The 25246-nt window shown below is 42.4% G+C and overlaps 1 protein-coding gene and 1 long non-coding RNA gene across 2 annotated transcripts; both read right to left on the bottom strand.

Moving 5' to 3' along the window:
- Positions 1 to 3445: 3445 nt before the first annotated feature.
- Positions 3446 to 4303, bottom strand: LOC147452314 (uncharacterized). Its single transcript, XR_015188994.1, has 2 exons — positions 3953 to 4303; positions 3446 to 3872 (listed from the first exon to the last, which is right to left on the bottom strand). It is a non-coding gene; the product is annotated as an uncharacterized LOC147452314 (long non-coding RNA).
- Positions 4304 to 19752: 15449 nt separating this feature from the next.
- LOC147452313 (uncharacterized) lies at positions 19753 to 23668 on the bottom strand. Its single transcript, XM_086518058.1, has one exon. The coding sequence runs from the start codon at positions 23480 to 23482 to the stop codon at positions 20489 to 20491; it is 2994 nt and encodes a 997-aa protein (XP_086374184.1). The 5' UTR covers positions 23483 to 23668; the 3' UTR covers positions 19753 to 20488.
- Positions 23669 to 25246: the final 1578 nt, after the last annotated feature.

Genomic DNA, 25246 nt, shown 5'->3' with positions numbered 1-25246 from the left:
GCTTGAAAACTAAGCATCTAGGTGATGAGGCTTGAACTTAAGTTCAACCCTCAGGAGCTTTAGACTGAATGCTCAACTAGAAAGAGTATTGCAAGTGTGTTTGTCTCAAGAATCTCTTGTGCTTAATGTCAAGCCACATAAGGTAAAGACTCAATCCAAGCCTTATGAGATACAAACTCTTCAAGAAAGTTTCTAGGTAGAAAGAGCTCTACTAGATTGCTGAGGAGAATTGAAAATTGAGTGTGCACGTCATGAGGCTAGAACTTAAGTTTGAGCCCCGGAGCTATAGACTAAATGCTCAACTAGAGCAAGTCATACTAGAGTGCTCATGAGGCTTGAAAACTAACCATCTAGGTCATGAGGCTCGAACTTTAGTTTAAGCCTTGTGAGCTATAGATTGAATGCTCAACTAGAAAGAGTATTGCAAGTGTCTTTTTCTCAAGAATATCTTGAGATTAATCTCGAGCCACATGAGGTAGAGACTGGATTCAAACCTCCTAGGATACAAAATTTTCCAGATAGTTTCTAGGTAGAAAGAACTCTACTAGAGTGCTCACATGAGCATTGAAAATTGAGTGTCCAAGACATGAGGCTCAAACTTAAGATCTAGAGACTCAATGCTCAACTAGAACAAGTCATAGACAAGTGCTCATGAGGCTTGAAAACTAAGCGTTGCGGCCATGAGGCTCAAACTTAAGTTCAACCCTCAAGACCTATAGAGTGAATTCTCAACTAGAAAGAGTATTTCAAGTGTGTTTGTCTCAAGAATCTCTTGTGCTTAATGTCAAACCACATAAGGTAGAGACTCAATCCAAGCCTTATGAGATACAAACGCTTCCAGATAGTTTCTAGGTAAAAATAGAGTGCTCAGGAGGATTGAAAATTGAGTGTGCAAGTTATGAGGTTGGAACTTAAGTTGGAGCCCCGGAGCTAGAGACTAAACACTCGACTAGAGTGAGTCATACTAGAGCTCTTACGAGGCTTGTAAACTAACCATCTAGGTCATAAGGTTTGAACTTAAGTTCCAGCCTTATGAGATATAGATTGAATGCTCTACTAGAAAGAGTATTGCAAGTGTCTTTGTCTCAAGAATCACTTGAGCTGAATCTCAAGCCACATGAGGTAGAGACTCAATTTAAACCTCCTGGGATACATTTAAGATAGTTTCTATGTAGAAATAGATCTAATAGAGTGCTCATGAGCCTTGAAAATTGCGTGTCCAAGTCATGAGGCTCAAACTTAAGAGCTAGAAACTCAATGCTCAACTAGAACAAGTCATAGTCGATTGCTCAATCATTAGGCTTGAAAACTAAATGTCGCGGTCATGAGGCTCGAACTTAAGTTCAAGCCTCAAGCTATAGACTGAATGCTCAACTAGGAAGAGTATTGCAATTGTGTTTGTCTCAAGAAGCTCTTGTGCTTAATGTCAAGCCACAGAAGGTAAAGACTCAATCGAAGCCTCGTGAGATACAAACTCTTCCAGATAGTTTCTAGGTAGAAATAGCTCTACTAGAGTGCTTAGGAAGATTCCAAATTGAGTGTGAAAGTCATGAGGCTAGAACTTAAGTTCGAGCCCCAAAGATAGACACTAAATGCTCAACTAGAGGAGTCATACTAGAGTGCTCATGAGTCTTGAAAACTATCCATCTAGGTCATGAGGCTCGAACTTAAGTTCGAGCCTTATGAGCTATAGACTGAATGCTCAACTAGAAAGAGTATTGCAAATGTCTTTATCTCAAGAATCTCTCCAGCTTAATCTCGAGCCACATGAGGTAGAGACTCAGTTCAAACCTCCTGGGATACAAACTCTTTAAGATAGTTTCTATGTAGAAAGATCTCTAATAGAGTGCTCATGAGCATTGAAAATTGTGTGTCCAAGTCATGAGGCTCAAACTCAAGAGATAGAGACTCAATGCTCAACTAGAACGAGTCATAGTTGATTGCTCAATCATGAGGCTTGAAAACTAAATGTCGCGGTCATGAGGCTCGAACTTAAGTTCAAGCCTTAGGAGCTATATACTGAATGCTCAACTAGAAAGAGTATTGTCTCAAGAAGCTCTTGTGCTTAATGTCAAGCCACAGAAGGTAAAGACTCAATCGAAGCCTCGTGAGATACAAACTCTTCCAGATAGTTTCTAGGTAGAAAGAGCTCTACTATAGTGCTTAGGAAGATTCAAAATTGAGTGTGAAAGTCATGAGGCTAGAACTTAAGGTTGAGCCCCAAAGATAGAGACTAAATGCTCAACTAGAGGAGTCATACTAGAGTGCTCATTAGTCTTGAAAACTATCCATCTAGGTCATGAGGCTCGTCGAGCCTTATGAGCTATAGACTGAATGCTCAACTAGAAAGAGTATTGCAAGTGTCTTTGTCTCAAGAATCTCTTGAGCTTAATCTCGAGCCACATGAGGTAGAGACTCAATTCAAACCTCCTGGGATACATACTCTTTGAGATAGTTTCTAGGTAGAAAGAGCTCTACTAGAGTGCTCATGAGCATTGAAAATTGAGTGTCCAAGTCATGAGGCTCAAAGTTAAGAGTTAGAGACTCAATGCTCAACTAGAATGAGTCATAGTTGAGTGCTCATGAGGCTTGAAAACTAAGTGTGGAGGTCATGAGGCTCGAACTTATGTTCGAGCCTCAGAAGCTTCATACCAAAATCTCAACTAGAAAGAGTATTGCAGGTGTCTTCGTCTCAAGAATATCTTGAGCTTAATCTCAAGCCACCTCATGTGCTAGAGACAAATGGTCTCTAGCTAGAAAGAATTTTGCTAAAATCACTAGCTTAGGAGGCTTGAAAATTGAGTCCCTAGGTCATGAGGCTCAAACTCAAATTGGAGCCTCAGGAGCTCTGGACTGAATGCTCAACTAGAAAGAGTATTGCAAGTGTCTTTGTCTCAAGAAGCTCTTGAGCTTAATCTCGAGCCACCTCATGCACTAGAGACCTTTGCAAATGGTTTCTAGGAGGCTTGAAAATTGAGTCTCTAGGTCATTGAGTTCGAGCCTCATGAGCTAGGAGTGGAGATTTTGGCTTATGAGGCTTCAAGCCTCTGATGAGATAAAGACACATGGAGGGAGAGAGAGAGAGAGAGAGAGAGAGAGAGAGAGAGAGAGAGAGAGAGTGTGTCAGAGAGTCCTTATTATGAATGGATTTTGACCAAGAGAAACATTATACCTTGAGCTAATTCTACCCACAACAAGAACTAAACGCAATCTTGATGAAGCAAGAACCCACACCAATTGACAATGCACGGTCATAGTAGGTAGCAAATCTTGTAGGACTCTAGCCTCTTGGGTAATCGTTTCTAGGATCTTTGAGCAGGCGTAAAAAGCACATGGGGTGCAGTTGGCATTGAATATGAGAGACTCACAAAATAGTCAATGAAAGGCTCTATGCAAAGACAATCTTCACAAAACAACTGCAACATAACAAGTTAAGGTGCAGGCATCAACAATAGCCGAGGTTTTTGGCTACAAAGTTCATGAAAGAGGCAAATAGGTGAAGCTTCATGACAGCGAGGCAACAATTCATTGCTCCTCAAGGCGACACTCAGTCCATGCTGTAGCTTATGGAGGGAGCTTGTAGGCACCAAAAACAGCCCATATTCTGACTACAACGTTCATGAAAGACGAAAAGAAGCGAAGCGCATGACACAGCTAGAAGAAGCAAACTCACTAAAGAGGTGGCAATCCATGGCGGAGACATTCACTTCATGTCGAAGCTCATGTAGGGCTCTCTCTTTTTGCAGCTATCATTCTATAGACTGAGTGCAAGGAGAATTTGGGTGGGTGGGAGAGAGAGAGAGAGAGAGAGAGAGAGAGAGAGAGAGAGAGAGAGAGACCTATACGTGGGTGAATCAGTTTCCTGTTGCGACCTGCACAGAGTTGACGATGTCGATGGAGTCAGGATATCATTAGCGTGCTGAAGATCCTGTATGGGCTTGACATTTGTTACCTGAAACGGATTGACAAAATCCGTAAGTTTCCTGCAGGTGCATTGCCCGTACACGGAGAGTAACTAGCTGTTGGTGGGATAAAGCTCCCTAGCTTCTTTGCAGAGTCAAAAGTCTGAAGGGAATGGATTCTTAAGGAAGCAGTCGACGAAGTTGTCACACTTCATTGTGAGACCCCCGTCATTGCCTTCATCGAGACTGTGCAAACTCTGCCTCAAGGGCCCACTCTGACTTGGCGTTGTCATCCAAGGATATCATGCTTCCACCTTGCATCTCCGACGGGATCATCGTCATGGCATCACAGGTTCATGGCGAGCTCACATGGCGAGCTTAGAAGTTCTGTATCACGCCACAGCTCATGGCGAGCTCATGAAGGCACAATAGCGAGACACGTCACAGGTCTTCATCGTTATTTTCAAAATTTAAAACTAACGTTTGATTTCAAATTTGACGGAGGTTTCTGTCAACTTTGACGAACTAGTTAGTGTTTCCTCTCTGGTTCCTCAAGCTTGTTCAAACTGTAGCTCGAGCCGTGCTGCCTGTGAGGCTAGTATGTCCTAGACATTTTAAAAAATAGCGCAAAGATTGTAGTTCCTCAAGCTTTCTTGAACTGTAGCTCAAGACGTGTTGCCCTTGACACCTTTCTGCCGGTGAGGCTAGTATGTCCTAGAAATTTTAAAAAATAGCGCAAAGACTGTAGTTCCTCAAGCTTGCTCAAACTGTAGTTTGAGCCGTGTTCCCTTTGACACCTTTTTGCTCGTGAGGCTAGTTTGTCCTAGACATTTTAAAAAATAGTGCAAAGACATTGAATCTTGTCAAGATGTTGCAAAGGCAAAAACACACGATGACACGAGGAGGAGAAAGCAGTGGGCATGTGTAGCAAAGGAGATTGAGAGGGTTGGAGCCAACCAGGGTGACTATGAGCTCTCGTGCAATGAATGCCTGGGAGGAGACACAAGCGAAGTAGGGAAGCTTTTCTTTTTCAATAAAGAATATTGCTCACCAATTTTTTTGCACGTGATCCTTCATAGTCGATTGACTTAGCACAAAAACCTCTGTGGGCATTCACAAGTAATGAGGTTGATCTTGCAAAGCATAATCTAGCTAGGTAATGAGCTTTTGGGTTTTGGGTTGTTTGATCTTGTATTGAGTGTTCTATCTAACTCAAGTTTCAATGTTTCAACTTGACTACTATGTAGTCACGATTTGTGGTTCATTTTTTTGATCCGAATCTCGAAAGGTACTTTTAGTGGCTTCCAGGGAAAAAGGGGGGAAGGTGGCACGTGCACACAGAGAGAGAGAGAGAGAGAGAGAGAGAGAGAGAGAGAGAGAGAGAGGTTCCGTGCATACGAGGGATGAGCAGACATAGATTTTTTTGCCTAGGTTTGATGGATCAATATGAGCTCTAAGACAGATAGACGAATTTTTTTGTTGTGCTTCTCTAGCAATGGTATGTGTGTGTGCCCTGCAATTTCTCTTGTTGTTAACATAGCCACAACACGACTTGCATGCGGGCTGCTTCTCAACGCAAATGAAAAACAATATTCCCATTGATCAGCTAGCCATTTTTGTGATGTATCTCCTGACGAACTACACCTCCTTGGCCTATTCTACCTGTAGCTTCTTCGGCGCTATCTCTTGTAGCGCTCTCATAGCCCGCCACCTTCAGCTCCCCTCTGGATTTGGCCTTCATTCCAATTGGCCTCCCTATTTATTTATGGCTTGATCAATAGATGCTGAGTAGAATTAGCTCAGCCTGCAAGCTTTGGCCCTCTGTCGCACTCACTCTGCATGCATCCCCAACTTCTACACACCCACCCCCTTGTGCCTCTAGTATGGCGACCTTTTGCAACACCTCAATGTGAGCCCATTTTAGATGATGACTAAGTTGAGTGCTGTTCTGACCTCTTTTTCTTAGAGACACCCTCCTACAGCTCGATACCCCCTTCTCTCTCTCATGCAATGTTGAATGTCCTGGCAGAGATGGGAGTCAAGGGAAGGGTGCACAATGAGTGCTCCCAACTAGTGTAGAGAGGGTTTCACAATGACTGGTCAACAGATGGAGACTATGACGACCTTGTGTTATAGTAAAAATTTTATATCGTGAGGTTGCACGTTAGGAGCTCGAGAGGTAGCCGAGTACAAGCGATCATTGTTTAGCACTGGCTTGCCATAGCGATGGCATCGGGGGGGGAGGGGTGTGCATCCAGGGCGAATGATGGTGGCATGCTCTTCACTTTTTCCTCCAAGTTCCAGATTCTCCAAGAGATTGGCCATGCTGTGTGTGTGTGTGTGTGTGTGTGTGCACGAGGGGGGAAATTCTACATTGAGCACTTTAGAATGCAGAGCGCAGAGAATGGGAAGAGGCTAAGAGGTGTGGAGGATCTCGGTAGCGCAGACGAGGTGTGGATGGTAAGAGATGCATGCAAGAGGGAGGGGGTATGGACCATGCAAGACACAATGCTTGTAGAGGGGAAAGTAGAGAGCAATCAAATCTCAAAAGGTTCTTGTTAATAAACTGGCCAGTAGTCACGTAGAATTCAAGTTTTAGCATTTTTTCATGTAGAATAAGGACTCCTTGAGACATACCTTTTAACAAAAAAAATCTCCTATTCTTTCATTGCACAACATAAAATAGCAATGCTTTCTCTATCACAAACTAACACATTCCAAAATTGAGTTCTAGAAGACAACTAGACCAAGATTTTAAAGAAGTGACATTCAACATGTCAACCCCCACATTTAACCATCTAAGGCCCTTGAAGTTTCTTCAAATTCTACCTCTACTTCTACAACAAGGAAAAGCTATGTTAGCTACATTTATATTGACTTTACAATTCATAAATCAACATTTTCCATTCCTTTACATACTCTTAATACCAATCTAACGTCAAAATTTTCTAAGTTGTCTCTATGCACCTGATTCCTATATGTAACATTCTCAAGTTAGTAGAATCAGATATGAACCATTGGCAACGATGCAGCCTAACAAAGTCGACACCAATGGCCCAACCTCGCACAATGCAACCACCACTCAAGAACATGGTTCACAAAAAATTGTCCCAAAATTACGCATTTTTCCCAAAATTTCTAAATATGTTTTATTGGCCAGAATACAAAGGGGTCCAATGAGAGTTTAATTGCATGATTTAACTACCTAAAGCTCTCACAAAAGGAGAAATCTTTAATGCATGCTCATATCCTCTACCATGCTAATTACTAAGCTGTGCTAAGATTTTATGAGTGACTATGTGAGGAGAAGACTTCTTTCTCGTAAGACTACTCCTTCCTCTCAATCTACTTCATACCCCGCTAGCTCTCACCATCTTCGAAGGTGTGTGAGGTCTTGGGTCTGAGACCGTGAGGGAATTGATGTTGTGTTTTATAAGTGTGTGCATAATGCTTGAAGCTTCCATCTTCATTGCACTGGCAAGTTATTGAAGGAACATAAAGTATTGTATTGTAAAATGTCTCCCTTGATGGGGGGAAACCTATAATACAAAGCCTTTTGGAGCGGCTCCATGTAAATTCGGTCATCGATTGTTGTCAATAGCTTAATTTCTCTCTCTTTTGAAGTATTGTTCATGCCTATCTAACTAGGTGTTATGCTTTTTGTTGCTCTCTCCATCCAAGCACTCTTGCTATGCTCATTAGGAATCTATTCTAATGAAATTCTCACTATGTTCATGTTATTTTCCGCTACACACAAGTTACTAGGCAATTGAATGTTACATTGGTATCAGAGCACAAGGTTTCTATTTTCTTTTTCAAGAAGGGAGGTCCTCAAGCTAGCTATAAATGGGTGGTATTATGAATTGCAATTGAGTAACTAGAATAGGGATTTTTCAGCCTTGCAGTGCACCTGCTTTTGTGCAAATAACGGGGCATCATTGTTGAGAGCTATGGTCTTAATAGTGGAGTCCTACGGGGCTTTTAACCACTATTGAGCTATTAGAAGCTTGACAAGAGCCGGTACTATTCTGGTGTTGAAAGACCCTCTCTTCTATTCCTTGCGATTAATGATATTTGAGCCACGGGTACAAGAGCTTGAGTGCTTTGCTAAAGGGGTAAAGAGGAGTAGCAACTAGGGCTTAAAGTGCCAAAGTACACCTAAAAAAGTTTACACCTAAAAGTTGTTAGAATGGCTGACAATAGTAAAGAGAGTGAAATTAACGTTGATAGCTTTGATTTTGCTAATGAGTAGGCTACTAATGATGCCCCTATGCTTTTTAACTACCTTGTTTCTAGGCTTCAACAAGCCATGGGCAATCCATCCCTCCAAAGTGAAGTGCAACGGCAGCTTCGTGTTCATGGGATTCTCCAAGCTCCCCACCATGAAGAGAGAGTACCTAGGAAGCCTCCTTGTGAGACTTCCAAAAGAGGCATCTCTCCGATTCGGGAAGAAGAAGAGGATCCATACGAAGGTCTCAAAAGCCCCCACCAAAAGAATGGGAAAGAAGTGAGTCTCCTGCCACCTTGACGGAGATGGCTCCACGAAGACGGCGAGCAAAACACTCTCCCTCACCTCCTAAACGGAGAAGACCATCGCACACTTCTCCACACCATAATTCAAAGAGGGATGACAGAAAAAAAGGCGAGAAAGAGGTCACCCTCTTCTCCATCTTCCTCAAATTCTTCATCTTCTGAAGAAAGCAATGGTACAACTTTTGAACCATCAAAAAGAAGAGGCCATAGGAAATCCTATGCTGCGTGGAAGAGGTCGTCCAAGCTCAAGAAGTTCAAAGAGGGAGGAAATAATATGTCTTTTCTTACCTACGATGGCACCTTTGGTGCTACGGACAAAGTCTTGGCCTTCATCTAACAATTCAATGCGGCGTTTGGAGATGAAGGCTTCGCGGAGTCCTCTAATCTATGCCATGTAGCTATGCACTTTCATAAGTCCGCCAGGCAATGGTGGTCTAGCCTATGGGAAAATGGTGAAGCTCCACAAACATGGCAAGCTTTAAGAGCTTCCATCATGAAGTAGTTTTTGGCCACCAATGCCAAAGACAAAGTACTCACAGAATAGAGAAGCTTGAAGCTCTCTCCCTACGAATCTATTCACAAATATGTAGACAAGTTTTGGGACTTACATCTCAAATCCACTGTCTTCAAAAAGATGGATTTTGGAGAGAAAAATCAACAATTTTGTGCGGACTTAACTAAAGATATGGCGGAGTATGTCAACTCCCAAAGGCCACGCACCATATCTGCGGTCATACACCATACCATGGTGGCTTCACGAATCAATTTTCAAACAGGGGCTAAGAGAAATCTTAAGCCCACAAAAAACAAGGGTTCCAATGAGCCTAAGGGGGAGGACAATGTCCAAAAGTCTCCTAAGGGCAATTCCAATAACAACAAAGCTAAGGAGAAGGGAGTTTACAAAGGACAAAAAAAAACTCTCTCCTAAAGAGCTTGAGCATTATCGCAAGGATAACTGTTGTTTCAAATGCGGCGAGCAAGGGCATGCGTACCGTGCTTGCCCCAAAAGAACACCCGCCATGAGCCTCCTAGGGCTACCTTGGTTGAAATCCAAGAAGAGGAAGCTCACCACAAAGGATCTCCTCTATGCCATGCTTGGGGAAAGGTAAGAGAACATGATGCTCTTATTCTCTTTGACCCTGGTTCTACTCACAATTTCATATCCACAGAGTTGGCCACCAAGCTAGGCATCCAAGCCTATGAGATGGGAGATGTCCTGCCTGCAGATGGTGCTTTCAAGGGGCAAGAAGCTTCAGTCACTCCCTTAATTGGGAAATTTAGGCTCCATGTCTAAAGCTATGCGGACAAAGAGGACTTCTTTATCTCTCCTCTCAAGCAGAGGATGTAATCCTAGGGGCACCATGGTTTGATTGCATGGCTGCCAATGTTAAATTCCCTGAAAGGAAAATAGGTTCAGGGAAAAAGGTATGTACATAGATGCTAAGGAGTTGGGTAGCACTATACCCATTGTACATACGCAAGCTTTCAATAAGTCAATAAAGAGCTCTATTTTTGTGTACATAATTTTTGTTAAAGATTCTCAAAATGAACCTAATGCTTTAGCAAAAGAAAATATAAACAATCACAAAGAATTAGAGTAATTTAGTTTTCTCAAGGGATTTCAAGATGTCTTTATTGATGGCATCCCTTGTGAACTACCTCCTAAACGAGGCAATAATGACCATGCAATTGAACTTCTTCTAGGGAGTTCACCGCTTAATAAACCTCCTTATAGAGTTTTTCAATATCAGCAAGAGGAGATTATGCGGCAAGTGCATGAGTTAGTTGAGAAGGGCATGGTTAGGCCTAGCTCATATCCATTTTTCTCACTTGTGTTATTAGTGCAAAAGAAAGACGGCACATATCGTATATGTGTCGACTATAGAGCAGTAAATAGGATCACTATCAAAAATAGGTTTCCCATTCCATGGGTGTAGAAGATCTATTTGATAAGCTACAAGGGCCGGCCTACTTTAGTAGAATTGACCTAAAAAGTGGCTACCATCAAATAAGGATAGTTGATCAAGAAAGACCGCATTTCTCACTACGTTTGGTCTTTACGAATACATTGTCATGCCTTTTGGTTTGACCAATGCACCAACCTCATTCAACCACTTGATGGAGAAGCTATTCAGGCCTCACCGAACCTTTACTGGAGTGTTCTTTGATGATATTATCATCTACTCTAATTCACTAGACAAACACAAGCAACATCACGAGAGAATAAACTTTATATTAAGCGAAAGAAAAGTGAGTTTTTCTTACAAGAGATTCAATATTTAGTTCACATTATCTCTCAAGATGGCATCCAAATGGATCCATCAAAGCTAGAGGTAATAAAAGGATGTCCTAATCGAAGGAATCTTCATGAACTAAGAAGCTTTATAGGTATGTGTTCACACTATAGATGCTTTATAGCAAAGTTCTCACTAGTAGCAAGACCATTGCATAACCCAACAAAGAAAAAAAGTAGGTATACATGGTCTACCAAGGAGAACAATGCTTTCAAAAAGCTTAAAGAAAAGATTATCTCTCAACCTGTGCTTACACTGTTGGATCTCTCAAAGCCATTTGAGGTCCAATGTGACGCTTGTGGTGATTGCCTTGGAGCTCTTTTGCTCTCGGCACGCCATAGCCTACATGACACAGACCAAGCTCTCCAACAAACAAATGAGGTGGGTAAATTTCCTTTCGCAATTTTATTTTCATATTGCTCACGTTGCTGGCAAGCATAATCAAATAGCTGATGCACTCTGAAGACGACTGAGAGTGAATGCGGTTTCCCTAACAACTCACAATGATCTATCTTCTATGATAGATGAGTACGCTATTGATTCCGATTTTAGAGATGTGATTTCAGTACTTGCACTAGGGAAGAAAGAGGAACCATTTACTTTACAAGATGGTTATCTTCTCTATGACAATAGACTATGCGTTACTAACTCACTATGTGAGAAAGTAATGTATGAATCTCATGCTCCTCCTTATGCGGGGCATAGAGGGATTCAGTCTACCCTAAAAGGGATTGAAACATATTTCTATTGGCCTGCCATGAAAGCAAACATACAAGAGTATGTTTCTAAATGTGTGGTATGCCAAAAGACAAAGTTTGATAGAGGAAAGCAACCTGGATTGCTTCAACCTTTGCCAATCTCTAATTCAACATGGGAGAGCATATCCATGGATTGCCTAAGTCTATCCATGGTAATACATGAATATGGACAATAATAGACAGGTTCAGTAAACAAGCTCATTTTATACCTGTCAAAAAGATGATCAAAGCCCATCAAATGGCAACCCTCTTCATATCACAAATCTTCAAGTACCATGGCTTGCGATGTTCATAGTGTCAGATAGAGATCGTAGAATAAGCAATAATTTTTGGAAGGGTCTCTTTGAGAATTTAGGGACAAGGCTAAACTTCTCTTCGGCCTATCACCCCCAAACGGATGGCCAAAGTGAAATAGCTAACCTAACAATTCTTGATCTTATAAAAGCCTATGTAACGGAAGTAGATCAAAGGTCCCAATGGGAGAAATACTTACCCTTAGTGGAGTATGCCTACAATAATACTGTACATACCTCCACGGGAAAAGCACCTTTTGAGATAATTGAGGGACGATCCAAAAGTACCCTGCTACTTAAAGTACACGGGAAGATCTTCGCTGCAGTTGAGTATAGCCGAGACATACAAGAATCTTTCCAAAATATTAAGGATGCTATCTCTATATCACAGCAAAGGCAAAAGGCTATTGCTGATCAGCACAGAAGAGCCAAGCCTTTAAAGAAAATGATTGGGTCTTGCTTAAATTTCCCAAGGCTCGATTAAGGCACACCACGGGCAAGAATTCTATGGGACACCAAAAGTACTATGCTAAGTTAGCAAAAAGGTACTATGGTCCCTTCCAGATTCTTTGACCAATCAATGAGATGGCCTATCAACTCAAGTTGCCCAGCCATTGGCTCATACACAATGCTTTCCATGCGAGCCTACTAAGCCTTACAAAGGAGAGCACCTCAAGAACCAACTATTGAAGACCCACCGGAGATCGAGGACCAAGAAGAGGTGTTGCAGCCGAGTCCATTCTTTGACATGAAGACAAGGTATTAAGAGGCGGTAAGACTATCCGACGATATCTTATTAAATTTAAGAATGATTCTTTTGAAGATGCTAGATGGACGCAAGGCATACAATTAAAGGATAACCTAAACCTTGTCAATGCTTACAATGCTTCCCTAGAGTAAGCAAATGTACAAATATTTAAAATGAACAAAGTTTTTGTCTTATAAGACTCTTTTTCTTTATTGTGCACAAATGTTAAGTAGTATGCATGCTTAGAATCAAGTTTGCGGAGACGACGTCTCCCAAACACCAAGTAGAGCTTGTCACTCTACTATGGAAGATTGATACGACTAATTCACAGACATGCTTGCGGCAGCTTAGACTCTCAAGTGCCAAATGGATTAGTCATCCATTCTGGAACGATGTCGTAGGGTAAGATAGGGATCCTCTACCCGCTAGAAAAAGGACTATTGAATAGGCTTTATCTTCTCTATCCCATAGTCAAGGACGACTATGATTTCAAGAGAGAGGTAATGTCATAATAACTAATATCTAATTCTCCTAAATAATTTTCTCATGTTAAAGTGATCATTTAATATGGGAAAGTACTAGGGGAGAAAAAGCTAGATTATTGGTAAGGCTAGCAGATTGGTCATAGTAGGGATCCAAAGGAGGGAAAATAGGGATCCAAAGGGGGGCCATCTGCAAAAGAGTAACGTGCAACAATGGTCTCCAAAGATCTTAGGGTTCAGTCCATTAAGACTTCCAAAATGCTAAGGTTCCAAAATTCAAAGGTAAGTCCAAATGGTCAAGCTTAGTGGAATTGGATACTTATATGATGATAAAAAAGTCTTCAAGTGGTCCTAGATAGGAGGGGGCGAGCCCTAAAGGTAGGGGAAGAGAGAGAAAATGTGAGAGAACACAGACACACACACACTCCAAAGCTTCCCATTACACAAAGGGCATAATGGACACATGTCAGCTCCCTAGTCCAATTGCCCACAAGGTGCACTCAAATCCTATTGGATGGCCATAGAGGTGGACCAATGAGAATTAGGCTAGAGTAAATCTAGTTTAATTCATTTAAAAACACTTGATAGAAGAACCAATAACAATTAAGCTATCTAGAAGACTATTGGCCAAGGGGTCCAATGAGCATTCAACAGCCCAATGGCTTGCCTGATTCCTATTGGCCAAAAGACAAAGGGGTCCAATGAGAGTTTAATTGCATTATCTAATTACCTAAAGCTCTCACAAAAGGAGAAAGGGGGACACATGTCACAAGGCTATCACTTATGCTTCTCAATTATGATTGGCTAAGCTTTGCAGGGTCCAATGGGGTGCCAGCATGAGTAAATTGCAAGAGGGGTCGACCAAGAGAGAGAGAGGGGGACTGATTTTGGCAAGGCATTATCACACATACACTCACACAATCTCATGTGTGAAGCAAGAAGAGTCTCTCTCTCTCCTTCTCAAGCTTTAATGGAAAGCTCATCATCTACTCCAAGCTTGTGAGAAGGGAGGCCTACACCAACAACTCTTGGATTTGTGATGCAAATCCAACCAAGATCCAAGCTTCAATGCATGCTCATATCCTCTACCATGCTAATTACTAAGCTATGCTAAGCTTTTATGAGTGACTATGTGAGGAGAAGACTTCTTTCTCGTAAGACTACTCCTTCTTCCTCTCAATCTACTCTCATACCCCGCTAGCTCTCACCATCTTCGAAGGTGTGTGAGGTCTTGGGTCTGAGACTGTAAGGGAATTGATTTATAAGTGTGTGCATAGTGCTTGAAGCTTCCATCTTCATTGCACCAGCAAGTTATTGAAGGAACACAAAGTATTGTATTGTAAAATGTCTCCCTTGATGGGGGAAACCTATAATACAAACCTTTTGGAGGGGGGATCGTCTCCATGTAAATCCGGTCCTCAACTGTTGTCAATAGCTTAATTTCCCTCTCTTTTGAAGTATTGTTCATGCCTATCTAACTAGGTGTTATGATTTTTGTTGCTCTCTCCATCCAAGCACTCTTGCTATGCTCATTAGGAATCTATTCTAATGAAATGCTCACTATGTTCATGCTATTTTCCGCTACACACAAGCTAGGCAACTAAATGTTACAAGTCTTAAGTAGATCTAGAATCGTAAGGTTGGCTATTTTACTTTGGCCATCCGTTTGTGGGTGATAGGCCGAAGAGAAATTGAACCTAGTACCTAGATTCTCGAAGAGACCCTTCTAGAAATTACTGGTCATTCAAGGATCTCTATCCAACACTATTGATGTTGGCAAGCCATGGTGTTTAAAAATTTGGGATATGAAGAGGGTTGCCATTTGGTGTGCCTTAATAGTTTTTTTTACAGGTATATAATGTGCTTGTTTACTAAACTTGTCTACTATTGTCCATATTCCCGTATTGGATGAACTTGGGAAATCCAAAGATAAAATACATGGATATGCTCTCTTATGGTGAATTAGGAATTGGCAAAGGCTAGAGAAATCCAGGTTGCTTCCCCCTAGCATACTTTGTCTTTTGGCATACTACACATTTTGACACATAGTCTTGTATGTCCATTTTGATTAATTCAACTAAATTTTCATTGGACCTCTCTCAAAGCCATCCAATAGGATTCAGGCACACCCCTAGCTAGCGGCTTGACATGTGTCCTATTTGCCTCTTTGAGAAAGGGGTGTCCTTTGGGTGAGGGAAAGACCATTCAACCCCACCCCCTACTCTTGGGGCTCAACCCCTCCTTTGTGTGCCATGCTTTGACTTCAAGAACCTCAAGCTTCTTGGCCCCAAAGTACCTTAAGAACCTTAGTCAGCAAGCATGACAAGCACCTCAAGCACTTTAGTCAGCAAGTACGACAAGCACCTCACTCAGCAAGCACGACAAGCACCTCAAGCTTGGGCCGGGTTCCCATCTTAAGCTCAACCCTAGCTTGCCTAAAGTCCTAGGTCTAAGGACTTAACATTAACCTTTGGAGGTCTTTAATGAAGCTAACCCTAAGGTCTTTTAAGCTTCATTAGCTGGGATTGCTCTCTGCTAGACCATCTCCCATTTGGACCCCTTGCCTTTGGTCCCGTGCTGAGATAAATCTAAAAGCACATGTCTATATTCTAACTCTTGTTCCATTTATTTTCTCACAATAAATGATCAGTTCAATATGAGAAAGTCATTTGGGTTAGTTAGATATTAGATTTTATGACACAATTCGTAATTCACCATAGGAGAGCATATACATGGATTTTATCTTTGGATTGCCCAAGTCTATCCATGGGAATACGGGAATATGGACAATAGTCAACACGTTTAGCAAACAAGCACACTTTATACCCGTCAAAAAGACTATTAAGACACATCAAATGGTAACCCTCTTCATATCCTAGATTTTCAAACACCATGGCTTGCCAACATCCATAGTGTCATAAAGGAAAAAAGTTGTTGTTGCTAAAAAGCACAAAAGGTCCTACTCAAGTTTCTTAAGGCTCGATTGAGGAAAACTACATGCAAAAATCCTATGGGCCACAAAAAGTATTATGGTAAGCTAGCAAAAAGATATAATGGTCCTTTTCAAATCTTAAAACCAATCAAGGAGATGGCCTATCAACTAAAGTTTCCCAATCATTGGCGCATAGGTAATGCTTTTCATGTGAGCCTACTTAAGCCTTACAAAGGAGAGCCACCAAGAGAACTAATAATTGAGGACCCACCCGAGATCGAAGATCAAGAAGAGGTGCTCCAACCCGAATCCATCCTTTGATATGAAGACAAGGTACTAAGACATGGTAAGATTATCCAATGGTATTTTATTAAGTTCAAAATATCCCTTTTGAAGATGCTAGTGGATGAAAAGAACACAACTTAAGGATAGTATGAACCTTGTCAATGCTTACAATTCTACACTAGAGTAAGCAAATGTAAAAGCTTTTTAAATGAACAATGTTTTTGCCTTATAAGACTCGTTCTGATTTTGTTGTGCACAAATTTAAGTAGTATGCATGCTTAGAATCATGTTTGTGATGACGACGTCTCCCAAACACCAAGTAGAATTTGTCACTCTACTTTGGGAGTATGATATGGACTAAAGAGCAGACATGCTTGTGGCAGCTAAGTCTTCCAAGCACCAAATGGATCAGTCATCCATTTTGGAATGATGTCGTAGTGTAAAAAGGGATCCTCTACCTGCTAAGAAACATAGACTAATAACTGAGGCTTTATCTTCTCTACCTCATAGTCGAGGACGACTATGGTTTCCAGAGAGAGATAATGTCATAAAATCTAATATCTACCTATCCCAAATGATTTTCTCATATTGAACTGATCATTTAATGTGGAAAAACAAATGGGAACAAGAGTTAGAATATAGATATGTCCTTTTAGACCTATCTCAGTACGGGACCAAAGGAGAGAAGGCTGCATCTCATTGAGGGTCCAAAAAGGAGATGTTCTACCAAAGAGTAATGAGCAGATAATGGATCTTAAAAGGCCTTAGGGTTACCTTCATTAAAGACCTCCAAAGGTTAGTGCTAAAAGTCCTTAGACCTAGGACCTTTAGGTAGTTTAGACCTAGGCAAGCTAGGCTTGTGCTTGAGGTGCTTGTCGTGCTTGAGTTGATTAAGGTGCTTAATGACTAAGGTGGTTGAGGTGCTTGATGACCAAGGTACTTGTGGTCTTCAAGTCAAACATGACTCCTACATAGAAGGGGTCGAGCCCTAAGAGTAGGGGATGAGAGAGCGCGCACACACACACACACACACACACACACACACACACACACACACACACACACACACACACGTGCACACACACTCAAGGCAAGCCCAAGACTCAAGAGGCATAAAGGACACGTGTCAAGCCCTTAGCCTTGTTTCCCGCATAGTGTGCATGAATCCTATTGGATGGCCTTTAGGGAGGTCCAATGAGATTTTAGATGCATTTAATTAATTAATTAAGCTCTCTCTCTCTCTCTCTCTCTCTCTCTCTCTCTCAAAGGGGGAAAGAAGGACACTTGTCCAAATGTTGTCCCTATTGCATGAGATGACCATAGCTTGTGATTGGCCAGACCTGGCATGGATCAGTAGGGTGCAAGCTAGAGTAAAGAGAGAGAGGTGTTCTCCCACACACTCTTACACTCTCTCATGTGTTGAGCAAGAACTTCATCTCCTTCTCCAAGCTTGAGAATTAGAGAGCTTACACCAACTCCTCTTGGCTATGAATGCAAATCCAACCAACAGCCATGCTTCAAAGCAATGCTTACCATCTTCTTCATCTCCATTACTATGCTATGCTATGCTCTAAGAGTAATATTTGTGAGGAGACTATTTCTTTCTCGTAAGATACATCTTCTTCCTCTTCCCTTCCCTCACTCCCTGCTAGCTCTCTCCACCTTTGAAGGTGTTTGAGGTCTTAGGATTGAGGCCGGGGACAAGTTAATTTTTTTGCAAGATAGTTACGGGCATAATATTGGTGCATGAAGCTTATCGTCTTCATGGCATCAACAAGGTCTTACGGAACACACAACATGTATTTTATGAAGTCTCTCTTCAAGGGAGAATCTATAATACAAAAGCCTTTTGGAGGGGGGTCCGGCTCCAAGTAAATCCGGTCCTCAATTGTTATCAATTTCTCTAGTTCTCTCTCTCTTTTACAAGTATTTTTCATGCCAAGCTAACCAGGAATAATGGTTATTTTTCTATTTCCAATCAAGTACTCTCCTTATGCGCATGAATAATTCTCATAAAGAAATGCTCACTACAATCATCTTAATTCCGCTTCACTCAACGTTATTAGCTTAATTCCATTCCATTTTATTCTTGTAATGCTTGCAGGTTCTTTATCTTCTCCTTGCTTTTTTTAAAACTGATGGTTGAGAGAATTCTCAAACTGTTGCAGCAAATAGTTTTTTAGCTTAAGAATGCCCTTTTCTACTGTAAGATTTTGTGTTTAGGATAATAGTTCTTTAAAGCTATCTCTTGTAAAGTTCATCAATGAAGAACAATTGAAGAATGGCGGGTGCTTCAGGTGATGGTGTATATGGGATAGAGTCTACCAATTGTCTATAAGTCAATGTGCTTCTTTCCCTCCGATCTAATTGCTTGAATGGCAAAAGGAGTCTTAAGAAACCCAATTTCTTTATCAAAGGAATATATATTCATCTTGCAACCCAATATGAAGATGATGGAAACCTCTGTTAACATAATTCATGGTTGCAATAGAAAAAGTCAAGTTTTGGTATGGGGAAGATGATGATAGGATTGGATATGGTGAAAAGGAAGGTGCTTGATTGAATTGAGCAAGAAAAAATTGAAATTTGGACCAAAAGGGAAAATCAATGCTCAAGGACAAAGTAATTTTTGGGAAAGGGACCCATTCCTAAGAGATTTGAAAGCATCTCTATGTGTGGGTCCTCAAAGAGTGACATATAGTGCCAATAGTAAAAAAGTGGAAGTTTTTAGCTATTGCAAATGTGTGCATTGTAAGTCGTTAGATTTTTTTTGGTACAGTGGAACTCTCGTCATAGATGCATGCTCTCTTTCTGGGTGACCTCCTTAAGCCAAAGGGAGAATTGAAATTGCAAAAGCAAAGCATTTGACGAACCCAAATGCCTCCGTGCTAAAAGCAAAGTGGTGGGTTGCCAACAAATAGGTGGCACAACAAGAGATGTTGGTCAACACAAGGATCCACATCTAAGATTGAATTCTTCAATCCATAGAGTCCAAGGTTTGGGATAAAATAAGTTTCCTTTTGTTCAATGACTTAAAATATAACTTTCTCGAATTTGAAAGCAAGGGGACTAAATTCCTCTCAATATTTATGTACCTTTTCCAAACTAAGGAATTTTAAGAGAGACAAAATAACTCACAAAGCCACACAAGAAAACTGTTAAAGAAGAACCACCAAATTGCCTTTATCTGATTTAAATAGATTAGAAAAAACAATTATTTACTTAAAAATGCTTTTAGAAAAGGCTTAAAAAAATAAATTGGAGAAGCTTAATTGACTAAAACATTGAAACAAGTACTCAACTTTTAACAAACACAACAGGAAAAGACACTACAAAGACTCAATCCTAGAATTCAAACAACACAAGCAAAAAAATAAACTGACAAATTCTTAAATCCTAATGTAAGCTAAAGACCAAAATGAGAAACTACTAGGTACTGACCTACACAAGGCAAAACATAACCAAACAAGCACCATGTTGAAAACTTGGCAACATGTGACCTTAACTTCACTGCTCGACCAAACACAAAGAATAAGATCATCGCCTTTATCATGAACATCTTAAACAACATCTATGACATCCCTACTAACATCATCAATGCCCTGCAGGTTTGTGTGCACTAAGAATTGAGTTTCTTCAAGAACCTAATGTAAGAGCCATCACCATAGCCTGCGGCAGTCGGCAGATAATGCTAGCAACAAAAGCTGTGACTAGACTAGCCAGAAACTCCAGGTACCATAACTTAAAGCATATAACTCCTAAAAAGTCTCAACACCAAACTACACATGATAGCAAAGCCAAGATCTCTGGTGGTGAATTCTTCTGCGCAAGCGCACGAGGTTTGGAAGGCTAAGCCCTCTTTCCTTGTCATGTCATCAATCTTCGTCAACAAGTATAAGCCAACTCACTCGCTTGCCAAGCTTAATGTTGAAGCCTTGGCCTCTTTAATCTCATTGCAAAACACTTATTTCTCTGTATTACGTTGATCCAAGATCCATTTCCTTCTCATTTCTAGGTATACATAGGTTCACTATACAATTTTTCTTCCTTTATAATGAAACTGATAGCCCCCATGGAAAATTGTTATGGGGTTGGTTGCGCACTTCTTCTGGCGAAACATCTCCCTTTTGGTCCAAGGCAGTCACCTGCACAAGAACAATGCAATGGTAATTTGGCTCTGGAAAACAACTAGGGCTTGCCTTCCCTCTCACATGCTCCAAGGCACTTCTTCTACACGTCGCAACTTGCCACAACCTAGACCTCACCCCAACCTTGCATCATTCAGATTTTCATTCTTTACTCCATCACAAGCTCGTTGATAAATGCATTGCAAAGCATTATATTCAGGAAGCATCCCTCTCTTTTCCATCTGAATCATTATGACAAGTGCCTTGCGGACTTCATTCCCATCAAGTAGTCCATCAATAAGGATAGTGTAGGTGACTTCATCCGGATCACAACCAACACTATGCATCATTTCCAGAAGTCCTAAAGCATCATCTAGCCTTTTCTGCTTCACAATCCAGTCCATAAAGAGAGTATATGTCACAGAATCTGGGACGGTGTCACAAGCCTGTCCGCTCTTTGTCATGTGAGTCAGTATGGCAAGAGCATTGTTGACTTTATTAGCCTTCAATAGGCCATCTAATAGACAGCTGTAGGTATATTTATCTGGAGTACATCCCCTCTCCTCCATCCGAGTCAGTACAGAGAGAGCCATGTTGACTTCCTTGGCCTTCATCAGGCCATCCATCAGGCTGTTGTAGGTCACCACATTTGGGGTGCATCCCATCGTCTCCATCCTAGTCACTACGGCAAGGGCCTTATCAACTTCCTTGGCCTTCAACAGGCCGTCCATTAAGCTGGTGTAGATGACTGCATCTGGGATGCATCCCCTCTTCTCCATCTGATCCAGTACAGCAAGAGCCTTGTCATCTTCGTTGGCCTTCAACAAGCCATCCATCAGGCTGGCATAGGTGACCGTGTTTGGAATGCATCCCCTGTTCTCCATCTGGGTCAGTACAGCAAGAGCCTTGTTGACTTCCCTGGCCTTCAACAGGCCGTCCATCAGGCTGGTGTAGGTGATCGTGTCTGGGATGCATCCCCTCCTCTCCATCTGAGTTAGCACAGCAAGAGCCTTGTTGACGTCCTTGGCCTTCATCAGGCCGTCTATCAGGCTGTTGTAAGTGACAGCATTTGGGATGCATTCCCTCTTCTCCAATTGGGTCAGTACATCAAGAGCCTTGTCAACTTCCTTGGCCTTCAACAGGCCGTCCATCAGGCTGGTGTAGGTGACCGTGTTTGGCATGCATCCCCTTTTCTCCATCTGGGTCAGTACGGCCAGAGCCTTGTTGACTTCCTTGGCCTTCAACAGGCTGTCCATCAGGCTGGTGTAGGTGATCGTGTCTGGGATGCATCCCCTCCTCTCCATCTGAGTTAGCACAGCAAGAGCCTTGTTGACTTTCTTGGCCTTCAACAGGCCGTCCATCAGGCTGGTGTAGGTGATCGTGTTTGGGATGCATCCCCTCCTCTCCATCTGAGTTAGCACAGCAAGAGCCTTGTTGACATCCTTGGCCTTCATCAGGCCGTCTATCAGGCTGTTGTAAGTGACAGCATTTGGGATGCATCCCCTTTTCTCCATCTGGGTCAGTACGGCCAGAGCCTTGTTGACTTCCTTGGCCTTCAACAGGCCGTCCATCAGGCTGGTGTAGGTGACCGCGTCTGGCATGCATCCCCTCTTCTCCATCTGGGTCAGTACAGCAAGAGCCTTGTTGACTTTCCTGGCCTTCAACAGGCCGTCCATCAGGCTGGTGTAGGTGATTGTATTTGGGATGCATCCCCTCCTCTCCATCTGAGTTAGCACAGCAAGAGCCTTGTTGACATCCTTGGCCTTCATCAGGCCGTCTATCAGGCTGTTGTAAGTGACAGCATTTGGGATGCATCCCCTCTTCTCCATTTGGGTCAGGACATCAATAGCCTTGTCGACTTCCTTGACTTTCAACAGGCCGTCCATAAGGCTGGTGTAGGTGACCGCGTTTGGCATGCATCCCCTTTTCTCCATCTGGGTCAGTACGGCCAGAGCCTTGTTGACTTCCTTGGCCTTCAACAGGCCGTCCATCAGGCTGGTGTAGGTGACCGCGTCTGGCATGCATCCCCTCTTCTCCATCTGAGTCAGTATGGCAAGAGCCTTGTGGACTTCATTGGCCTTCATCAGGCCATCCATCAGGCTGGTGTAGGTGACCACGTTTGGCATGCATCCCCTCTTCTCCATCAAAGTCAATACAGCAAGAGCCTTGTCGACTTCCTTGGCCTTCAACAGGCCCGCCATCAGGCTGGTGTAGGTGACCTCGTTTGGGATGCACTTCCAATTTTTCATGTAGGACATCAGTATGACCAGATCCTTGTCAACATCATTAGCTTTTGACCAGCTATCTACCATGCCAGTGCTGAATATGGTGTCAGCTTCTACCTGGTGCACAAGGGAGAAGAACAATTGAAAGGCTGGTTTCAGATGACCAGCTCTTAGAAGGCCATTTATGATTATGGTGCAGGTGAAGACATTTGGCTGGATTCCCATTCCATCCATGTGGTCAAAGAGAGCCAAAGTCTGGCCTAGCAACTCTGCCAATGACATTGGCAATGATGTGCTGCGAGGAGGGCGAGCAGGGCTGCAGCCAAGCATGACATGCAGAAGGGCATTGCAAGTGTAAACATCAGGACAGGCACAGGACAGGAAGGGCATGGAAAAGAAGAGGTGCTTGGCATGGAAAGGCAAGCCTGCCTCACCCAGATGCCTAATCAAGGCCGTAAAAAGGTAGCTTGGAAGTGGAAGAGGTGACCCCTCCAGAGAGCGCAGGGTAGGCCACAGGTGGAGGAGCCAGGGCGGGCGGGTAAGTGAGGTGGCCAGGGCTGTTGAGATGGAGACGTCACGAGCCACAAAGGGAGCAGAACCACAGGCCCACTGAAAGAGATGCAAGGCCATGCGGCAAGGGGTGAGAGGGTGGAGAAGCACCTGCGACAGAACCATGGAAGCAGCATCATGTGAGAGAATGTGGGCAAGGTCGGACTCAAGAGCAGGGGTCCATGGTGGCTCCTTGGCAAGAAGCGAGGCGACCCTGTCAGCAATGCAGTTCACATCCACAGGGGAACATCCATCCTTTTTTACCGAACCACAAACTGTGTGCAAACCTGCTGATCGTGAGAGAATTGTTGCAGCAGAGATGCCATGGAACCTCATCCGCTTGCAATTGAGCATTCTGTCTCTTGACTTCCACAGAAGCAAACATTCAAGGCCGCCGCCCAGCACCAACTCTCACCCGCACTTTTCCACAGAGGTACACATACATACAGCACCAACTCTCATCCGCACTCTGCCACAGAGGTATACATACATACAGAGCGGCAGCTCAAAATTAGCAGAAGAGAGTGAAGAGTCAATGGGAAGAAATGGGCGAGCAAGGGTAACGTGGGAATCTTTTGGATTCCGTAGGCAATCCAACGGTCACGATCAATTGGCGATCGTGAGCTGTTGATCTCACCTCCCAAAAAGAGGTGGAAGTCGACATTATGGGAATGGTCATTGAATGGCCGTTCTCAACCATCAAGGTCTAGGGGAAGGGGGCCAAAAAGTGTAAGCGCTTAGTGAACTAGGGTGGAAGATCGTAAGGCAGAGTTGCGTGCTACAGTGCGTCATGGCTCATGTGGCAGCTTGAAGCACATGTATGAAAATGTTATTTGCGCTAGTATGGGAGGCAAGAAGATGTCGTACATGGCTGAGGAGGCTCTCGTGCCGACGACGTCGGACATGCAAGGCGATGTGGGCTCCATTCCATCTTTTTCTCTCCTATCTCCTGACATGGAGTTAGCTAAAGCAATAGAGATGGGACAACATTAAAATGCACGTACAACGCCAAGAAGTTCGAGCACTATCAGCTTTGCAAGTTATAAGAGGAAAGGGGTTAGGAATTGTGTCGAAGATAGAAAAAAGGCATCTATGATTGGGGTCAGTTTGAAGCAAGCAATCCTCGATGACATCGACTTTAGCATCATGCATGGACGGGGTTGTCAGATGAGGTTCGCATTTTTTGCATGCTGCATCTTTGCATTAGAGGTGGCTACGAGCTAAACAAACTAGAGCAAACGATGTTGTCGTCTGGGAGAGATGAGCTTGGGGCTTATATTAGGTATTTTGCTTGTCTTATTGATGTGATTTGTATGATTTATTTTTGTGTGTGTGTGTGTGTGTGTGTGTGTGTGTGTGTGTGTGTGTTTCTTGTTGTAATACGCATGTGTGTTTCAAATTTTGTGAGACATCAAGCAAAAACTACAAAAGTGGATCTAAATCACTTTCAATCGGAGCACTTCGACCTCCTATGACTATGCGCGATGAGGATGTGATGGCGATGTATGAGGAGCTAATGCGTCACATGTTGATGGTTGTCTTGGGTGACAAGAATTTGGGTTTTATGTTTTTGCAGCCCATTAATAATCCATTTATTTGGGTTTATGTTTTTGTAGCCCATTAATAATCCTCGAACACATGTGAGTTTAGATTTTAAGTGTCATTGACTGTAGCAACTTTGTGTATTCTCTTTAATTGGATGTATGATATAGTCAGAATAGGTATCAATGAAGGTATTGATAGGGCTTGTGAAGAGTATCAGAGCAAGAGCAGGACTTGTAGGGAATTTTAGCAACAAGTTGTTACGCAATACATGTGTTACAATAATGAATCTTGGTCACATGCCATGTGAGGTGGGGATGTTAGTTAATGTTCACAAGCGTCTTACGTCGTATGAGAGGTATGATATGTCGAATGAAGTTCGTGTGATTGCAGTGAATAAGATTTTGTTTGATCCGTATGATGAATTTGGAAAGCTCAGAGCTTATCTGTAAGTTCTAGAAAAAAGAAACAAGAATTTATGTGAGAACATAGAAGGTTCTTGTCTTTGACTTAAAGAGTTTGAAGATTATTTTCGCATGATGTATATCTTATGAGAAATATGTACTTGTGCATGGA

This window comes from Adiantum capillus-veneris, chromosome 8 (genome assembly GCF_014529385.1).
Source record: "Adiantum capillus-veneris isolate H3 chromosome 8, ASM1452938v2, whole genome shotgun sequence".
NCBI classification, from domain to species: domain Eukaryota; kingdom Viridiplantae; phylum Streptophyta; class Polypodiopsida; order Polypodiales; family Pteridaceae; genus Adiantum; species Adiantum capillus-veneris.
The sequence above is the reverse complement of the archived record's forward strand: the minus strand, read 5'-3'. Positions and strand labels throughout refer to the sequence as shown.

Coding starts and splice junctions, on each gene's coding strand:
- LOC147452313 (XM_086518058.1), bottom strand. CDS start 23,482: ATGCTCAATTGCAAGCGGATGAGGTTCCATGGCATCTCTGCTGCAACA.